This window comes from Arachis ipaensis, chromosome B3, assembly GCF_059453495.1.
Source record: "Arachis ipaensis isolate K30076 ecotype BB chromosome B3, ASM5945349v1, whole genome shotgun sequence".
Taxonomy (NCBI): domain Eukaryota; kingdom Viridiplantae; phylum Streptophyta; class Magnoliopsida; order Fabales; family Fabaceae; genus Arachis; species Arachis ipaensis.
The window spans coordinates 19,280,276-19,289,375 of NC_142438.1; the positions used below are offsets into that span (position 1 = coordinate 19,280,276).

At 36.1% G+C, this 9,100-nt stretch overlaps 1 protein-coding gene across 1 annotated transcript; it reads right to left on the reverse strand.

Annotated features, from left to right (window-relative positions):
* Positions 1-5,124: 5,124 nt before the first annotated feature.
* Positions 5,125-8,862, reverse strand: LOC107629936 (beta-amylase). The gene is made up of 7 exons (XM_088509149.1): positions 8,521-8,862; positions 7,633-8,031; positions 6,831-6,995; positions 6,350-6,613; positions 5,899-6,108; positions 5,578-5,817; positions 5,125-5,492 (listed from the first exon to the last, which is right to left on the reverse strand). Exons 1-7 carry the CDS (start codon positions 8,578-8,580, stop codon positions 5,340-5,342), a joined length of 1,491 nt encoding a protein of 496 aa, XP_088365275.1. The 5' UTR covers positions 8,581-8,862; the 3' UTR covers positions 5,125-5,339.
* Between the last annotated feature and the right edge of the window lie 238 nt (positions 8,863-9,100).

Here is a 9,100-nt window from a genome sequence, read left to right on the forward strand (position 1 = left end):
CAATAGGACAAGTAGCCACTGAAGCAAATTCACGCCAGAAGTGTGGCATGGCGAAAAATGCCCCAATTCGAATTGATGTCCCAGTAGGACAAATAGCTACCGAAGCAAATACACGCTAGAAGCGTGGCAGGCCTGTCGGTTCCAAAGATAAAAATCCTCGAAAGAGAAAAGAGGCAAATACTATTCCTGTTGAAAAAGACATAGTAAAGACACATGCAGTTGTCCAAAATTCTGATATAATTTTAACGCCAGAAGACGTTCAGGTACCTGAAAATTGTGAAAATGACGAGATCTCGATAAATTATGTCTTTACAGGAAAGAAATGGAACCGAAATAAGACAATTGTCAATGAAATATTTGCATATAATGTGGCATTAAATATCATGCATGAAAGTAAGGATCTTGATCAAGATTAGTTGAAGAATGTCGACAAAGGAATGATTGGCCAAAATGGAAAGAAGTCATGAAGGCTGAATTAGACTCACTTGCAAAACGTGAAGTCTTTGGACCTGTAGTCCGTACACCTGAAGATGTAAAACCTGTTGGATACCGATGGATATTTGTGAGAAAATGAAATGAGAAAATGAAGTTGTGCGCTATAAAGCCCGACTTGTGGCACAAGGTTTTTCACAAAGGCCCGGTATAGATTATGAAGAAACGTATTCCCCTGTATTGGATGCGATAACATTGCGTTATTTGGTCAGTTTATCTGCATATCATAAACTACATATGCATTTAATGGATGGGTAACAGCCTATTTATACGGCTCATTAGATCGGGATATCTATATGAAAGTCCCTGAAGGACTAAAGATATCTAAACCATCCAATGAATATTCACAAGGGTTATACTCAGTCAAATTGCAAAGATCTTTATATGGTCTAAAGCAATCTGGACGAATGTGGTATAATCGTCTTACTGAGTATCTTGCCAAAAATGGATTCAAGAATGATGATATCTGTCCATGCGTTTTCATAAAGAAATCCGCATCTGGATTCATTGTAATTGCTGTGTACGTTGATGATTTAAATATCATTGGGACTCCTGAAGAGATTCCAACAATTATAAAAACTCTAAAAGAAGAGTTTGAGATGAAAGATATTGGAAGGACTAAATTTTGTCTCGGCCTGCAGATCGAGCATATAAAAAATAGAATCTTTATTCATCAAACAACATACACAGAGAAGATCTTGAAAAGATTTTATATGGATACGTCACATCCCTTGAGTACCCCAATGATCATAAGATCTTTGGATGTGTGATGATTGGGTTTTCGACGGTTTAGAATTTCACAAATGAAACCTCGTTGCAAGTATAGTTTCTAAACCAATCACTAATCCTTTCATACAAAAAGTTGTTTGTCACTAAAACAAACCCCTAAAATTTATAAACCGAAGTATTCAAACCTCGGGTCGTTCTCCCTAGAAATTACGATAAAGTGTCTTGTTATTGGTTATGAGTTATTTTGGGGTTTTGGATAAGAAGCATGAAAAGTAAATGGCAATGAAAATAAACTAACTACTATAAAAGCTCTTGGCAAGATATGAGAACTAGAAATCCTATCCTAGTTATCCTTCTCAATTGTGATGAGAATTGTTCATTGCTCCCACTTAGTTAACCTCTAACTATGGAGGAAAGTCAAGTAGATGAATCAATTTGATTCCTCAAGTCCTAATTAACTCCTAAAGGAGAGACTAGCTTTAGAGGCATTCAAATCAATTAGCAATCTCTAATTATCAATCAACAAAGGAATTAGATAACTCAAGAGTCACTAATCACTCTACCTAGGCCAAGAGGAATAAAATCTATACAAAAATCCAACCAAGCATTTAATCAAACACTTGGAAGGCACAAAAGAAAAGTATAGTCAATCACAACAAGAATGAATTCTAACTACAATTGAATGTAAAGAATTAACAACAACAATCAAGGAAATCACAATTATCATGAATTACCTCAAATTGCATTATTAAAAGGGAATAAAAGAAACAACAATCTATCCAAAACAAAGTGAAGAATTACAAGAATTAAAGTACATAACTAAAGAGAGGGAGAGGAGAAGATTAAGAATTGGCAAAGGAGAATTGAATTAAGGCATGAATTAACCCTAGATCTAAGAGGAGATATTAACCTAAACCTAATCCTAATCCTAGAGAGAAGTGAGAGCTTCTCTCTCTAAAACTACTTTTAAACTAAAGCTATCACTTCCTTCTTCTCCAATTGTTATGTCTCCCCTTTAGGCCTTGATCCTTTTATTCCTTTCTATCAGCAATTGGCGCCAAAAATGGGTTCAGAAACCCCTCAAAATCGCCAGGCACGTGTTGCCTTAATGAAGTCATGTGCAGACATCGACGCGTGCGCGTCCCTGGCTGATTCCGCAATGTGCGCGCGAGCGCCTTGTGCGCGTGCGCGTGCTTGGCCGTAATCAATTCTTTGGCTTTTTGTGCTTCTCTCCACTTGCATGCTTCCTTCCTTGCTTCCTTTGATCCATGTCTGGCCTATTTCAATCCTGGAATTACTAGCAAACACATCAAGGCCTCTTATGGAATCAAGGAGAAATCAAAATTCATCAAAATAAGGCCTAAAAAGCATGTTTTTACACCTAAGCACAAATACGGGAGAGATAACAAAACCATGCTAATTCATAGGTTAAATGCAAGAAAAGGTCATCAAAATACTCTAAATTCAATACAAGATAAACCCTAAAAATGGGGTTTATCAATGTGGAGAAGGATCAATTCCGTCCTAAAGAAGAAAATGAAGATATCCTTGGTCCTGAAGTACCATATCTTAGTGCCATTGGAGTGCTAATCTATCTTGCTAATAATACACGACCTGATATATCATTTGCTGTGAATTTACTAGCAAGATATAGTTCCTCTCCAACCAGAAGACATTGGAGTGGAATCAAGCAAATCTTTCGATATCTTCATGGAACAGTTGATATGGAATTGTTTTATTCATATGGATCCAAGTCACAACTAATTGGCTATGCAGATGCTGGATACTTGTCTGATCCACACAAAGGGAGATCTCAAACAGGATACCTGTTCACATATGGTGGTACAGCTATATCATGGAGGTCCACAAAACAGACGATTGCTGCAACATCCTCTAATCATGCTGAAATACTAGTGATACATGAAACTAGTCGCGAGTGTTTTTGGCTGAGGAGTGTGATCCAATATATTCTGTCATCATGTGGACTGATTGATCAGAAGATAGCTCTAACTGTCCTGTTTGAAGATAATACCGCATGCATTGCTCAACTTAAAGGCGGATATATCAAAGGTGATAGAACAAAACATATTTCTCCCAAATTCTTCTTCACTCATGATCTTCAAAATCAAAGGACAATTGATGTCCAACAGATCCGCTCAAGTGATAATCTGGCAGATTTATTCACAAAGTCACTCCCAAAATCTTCCTTTGAAAGATTGGTACATGAGATTGGGATGCGCCAATTTCGAGACATCAACTGATGTCGACAAGAGGGGGAAACTGTACTCTTTTTCCTTGGTCAGGTTTTTTCCCATTGGGTTTTTCTTGACAAGGTTTTTAATGAGGCAGTCCCTATCACTAAAGGATATTGTACTCTTTTTCCTACACTAAGGTTTTTTCCTCACTGGATTTTTCTTTAGTAAGGTTTTAACGAGGCAATAATCCTAAATGGTTATCCAAGGGGAGTGTTGTGATAAGACCTTATGTGGATGCCCATTTTCAATGTTGCTTGGTTTATCAAGGATGACTCCATTTATTGTAGTTTGAAAAATGTCATCATGTGTACCTATAAATAGAGGCTTAAGCCTCTGAATAAAAACACATAGTAACAATAAACATTCTCTTCTTTCTTTCTACACTATTAATATCTCTCTCTTTATATTTTTTTATTTTATTTGTTACCTCTTTCTTATTTAGTTATTTTATAACAATAATAACTAATAACACAAAATATTAAGGTTTACAATACTTAAATTTCACATAAAAATAACCATCATCTATCATTAATAACACAAAATATTAATTGTGTATGATAACCGGACCACCGGACCAATTTTGGATGACCCGAGCCATGGCCCAGACCCGATCCAAAATAATAACCGAGTCTATTTTTGAGATTTTTATCCGACTTTAGACTCAGTAAAATCATATTAGATTAGCTCCTCAAATATTGGACCGGGCCGAATCTTTGAGCCGGACCGGGCCATGCACACCCCTAAGTGCAACGGCCTCCTTCTCTCGTACCTCACACTTTTCCTCTTCCATCTCTCCAATGCCGAACCATGCTTCAGTCCCTCACCAACTCCTAGTCCCTCTCACACGCCAAACATCTCCACTGCCACGTCATCACCTGTGGCACCCTCCTTTACAACACCTATCTCAGAACAAACCTCGCTGCTTGCCAATAGCTATGCTTCGCGTGCTCAAATGAGAGAAGCACACCATGTGTTCCACGATATTTCGCTGCAGAGCTCCTTTCTGTGGAACTCAATAGTAATTAATAAGGGCTAATACTTGTAACGGTTTTCCGTCGAGGACCCCTTTTTATGTACATGAGATGTTGAGTTTTGGTGTCAAGGCTGATAATTTCACCTACCCTTCTGTTCTCAAGGCGTGTGGTAATCTTTCTTTGGTGAGATGCGTATAAATTAAAAGGTTCATGCTTTGGTGATGGTTAATAGGTTGGGGTCTGATATTTATTTAAGATGGAACTTTTCATTCTATATATAAGATCTTGAATAGGGTGGTGAATTAAAATAATGTATTTCAGAGCTAAAGACTCAGCAACCAGCCAACCACAAATTCAAGCTCTAATCTGGGTGATGTTAGTTTGAGAATTAAACCCGTCTCCTTTTCCTGAAGCTTTTGACCTTATTGTGGTGATTGACACTGAGTGTTTCCAGAACTTCAATTTCCTATTTAGATTCACTTGTGTCAATATGAATCCATTGGCTAAATAAGTAAATATTCAATCACATTTTGGTAATACAGTTACAAGATTATAAAGTGCTTAACTATTCCTAAAAAATGCTCATATGAGATTGGAATATTATTAGGCTTCACTATTTTTAAGATGGAGATATGAGATATCTGTATTTTGAATTGTGATGGTAGCTGTTAATGTAGGTATAGCAAAATAGTTTATTAGATTCATAGATTCAAAATAACTCATACAATACAAGTACACACGGTATATATGTCTAAAGGCATAGACATTGCTACATTCTTGCATCATCATATCATTAGCATTGCATATGCAGCTCAACAGCTGCTTTATTCATTATCATAACTAATTCTAGTTCCAGCTGATTTTTGTGATCATATCTTAAATCTTTAGTTCAGCCATCAACTTTCATGTCTGTCTCTGAGTCCCAGGGGAATGGTGGTATTGGTTTGGTTGCTTCAAGAATTTCCTCAAGGGGAATTTTCGGTCCTGATGGCTTCAGTGGAATTATGACATGATTATACTGGTTAGGATCTTCAACATAATCCTACAATTTGAACCATTTTAAGAGGTTAGGAGGCTGCATATTATGAAACCATTTTAAGATCATTTATGAAATGAAAGCATATCACCTGATCTGCATGCATCTTTAGCACGAATTTTTTGAATATAGCAAAATTTGATTTTTGCAGTAGTTCATCCGAAAGACGGAGATACGTTATCCCATACATGCTTAGTTTTGGGGGGCCATTTTTGTTGACACCATTTGGTCTAGCATTCAGTATCATTTGGTTGTAAGCTGCAGCATCATACCTTGGCAGTGCATTTTCACCAGCAACTTCAATTTTTTCTCTCCAACCTCCACTCAATACCTGTGCAGAGATATTCATGTCAATTTGAACACAGCTACACATGTTTTTTACATTTGATATCATCAATGATGCATTTGTTACCTGCTGAACAAGTTCCTGCGGTGCGCTCTTTGCATCAGAGCTTTGTTCCGAGTCCCTCATCTCAAGACATGTGAAGTTCAAAATGGCATGATGACGAGTCAGCATCCTTGCAATAGGACGGTACCCATCTCTATCTTGAAGGTTGTAATATCCAGCAGTGAGCTCAGCAGCATGACTTTCAGATTTGTACCACCAATGAATTCCAGAGACCTGTTGTCAAGTCATGTTCTCATGGTTAGAGGTTATACTAGGATTTTGTTTCTATGTAGTATAAATTTTAAAAAAATTTCGTCGACATTCAATCATGCATTGTTGCTTCGGAAATTGAATGGAAAACTTATAGTTGGTAATACTGTGAAACTTTTACTTAAACTAAAAAATTAAACTGAGGTGAATAACAGTTGAACTAAAAAATTAAGGAGAATGTTGATTGAGGTGTTGTGAAATTTACTTTAATTGCTATCGTGACATTGCAGCCCTGGAAAGCTTTGGTGGCTTCCTCTAGGATCTGATCGCCATGGATCAGCAATTTGTTGGAATACCAGGTTAAGAAGAACTTCCCTTTCTCAGTGAGGTATGTGCCATTTGATTTGAAGAACTCAGTAGATTCTGGTACATCATTGTAAGACCCTGCATCATCTGGCAGTTCCCATTCAGCATGGCCAGCTTTAGCTGCAGCAGCTTTAAACTCTGCCTTCAAATATTTGTCATAGCACTGCATAGTTTCATATTTATGATGCTTTAATAGGTACATTAAAACATTTGAAAAGCATTGCATAATTTCATATTTGTGATGATTTAAGTGCTACAATCCCATATTGGATGATAAACAATCTTGTTCTATGCTTTGAAAGTCGAAAATAACATAAATGCGCCAAAATCATCTAATGGTAAAATCATGCTAAAAATTTATACCATTTGATCAGACTCACCTGAAACTCCCCAATACCAGGAAATTCCCATCCTTGACTTTGTGGATAAGAAGGGAATCTTAGCTCTCCTGCTGGTCCAAGCCCAACTTCAATGTCTATAATTAGTCCGGATTCTATAAAATCTGACATGTTTTCCTTGAAACTCTTCATGTAATCACTGTATATCTGTAGTAAGGCAATAAGTTCAAACAACAACAACAACAAAGCCTTGTCCCACTAAGTGGGGTCGGCTACATGAATCAAACGACGCCATTGTGCTCTGTCATGTATCATGTCTACAGAGAGACCGTTTACGTGTAGATCTCGTTTGACCACCTCATGGATGGTCTTCTTAGGTCTTCCTCTAAGGCAATAAGTTCAAACATGTTGGAAATTTGATTAGCTGAACCATTATTCTTAAGCCTGTACAGTTAAAATTACTCTCCTAAAATATATAAACATAAATTGATCTTTGTACAATCAAGTAATCAATTGTATAGAAAACAATTAGTCAAATGAGTAATTAATAGTTTCAATTATACAACTTTTTCAAACACACTACCTTCTATTAACCTATTTCTCTTTTTCCCCGTTTAAAATTTTGGAAATATAAAAACATAGGAATGAAACAGAAAATAAGAACAATAATATAATAGACCTTAATCCTTTAAATTAAAGGGCTTGCTCTATTTTATTTTTAAAGGACTTGAACCAAAAAATTTATGATAGAACAACGAAAGAGAACAATAAAAGAACTACTATATTTTCAACTTTCAAATATCAAGAAACATATTTGAGCTCATAAAAAATAGAGATAGATTACCTGGATGGCTGTTCTACCATGGAAAAGAGGGAGGTTATCCACACCAATATTGAGATACTCTATGTTCCTGTTACCTGATCTATTGGTGTAAAAGATATCAGGATCCGAATCTCCAATCTCAAGCACCCATTTTGGAATTGGGATATTGACAATATCTCCTACATTTCCTCCACATTGATGGAATGACATTATTGCCTGCAGTTTCAGGCCACATTCTTGAACCAGCTTGAACAAGCTCCTATATGCCCCCCAATCATATTGTTTTGGACCCTTCAGTTCTATGATCCCCCACCACACATCAACCATCACGCCATCAACGCCTGCTTCCTTTAGCTGCAATAGTTGTTTCTTTAGGCCTTCTGGATCTTCAAACACATTGTTCACATTCACGACTCCTAGCTGATGAAGAAGTTGTTTTTGGAAAGATAAACAACAAAAACAAGTTAATTGTTATAGCATAATGTTATAATGACTCATCCTCATAACGAGTATATCAACTCAGAGAGAGAGGCAGGAGAAGATAGATATAGCTAAGAGAGAAATAAGAGACAGGGGTGAGATTGAGTGGGAGTGTAGGAAATACAACCATACTAAGTGTGCACCAAAAATTAACTACTTATAAAATATATGTTCAAAATACAAAATATACATTGAAAACAAGTTAAACAATACATGTATTTATACACAAATACACAATGACTAATTTTTTGGGTGCACCTATCACTTCTGAGGAGCTTGAGAATGAGTAGAAAAGCGAGTAAGTGCAATTATTACTGCTATATATATGTTGAATGTAAGTTTCAATAATATTTGTTGATATAATATGAATATGTGATATGATTAAATAATGGTGAAGGCATGGATAAACCAGTAATGTGTATGACTTACTGGGAGCATGACATAAACCGGAACATAATTTAGCAGCATGTTAGGATTAGAAGTGCCCATTTTGCTGCCTTTTTGTCCCTTTAAGAACTGAGTAGTGTGATGTATATAAAGATGGAAAATGTGTATGTCTGTTACGTAGAAGGTACTTGTTGAGAGGGTGACGAACCACTAACCAAGCAGGTGCTTATATAGTGAGGAAAATAATAAAGAAGTAGCATTTGGTGGCTTCATTTCCTACCGTGTTGAGGGCCCATGGGGCCGTTATGACAATCCAATTTCTTTTCTTTTGGTGAAGAAATCAGAAAGTAATTAGTTTGGAATATGAATTTGGACTGTGGACTCAACATTTTCTAGTCGTGCAATGTGATAATATTTTTTTGGGTTAAGTACTAATTTCGTTGTTAAGGTCTGGAGTGAAAATTAAATTCGTGTCGAACCTTTTTTTGTTATTAAAATCATCTCCAACATTACAAAACGTTATAAAATTTTCTTTTTTTATCTCAATTTTATTTTTTGACTAAATTATCCTTAGTTAATTAATAAAAAAAATAAAAAATAAACTAAAAAATAAAAACATAAT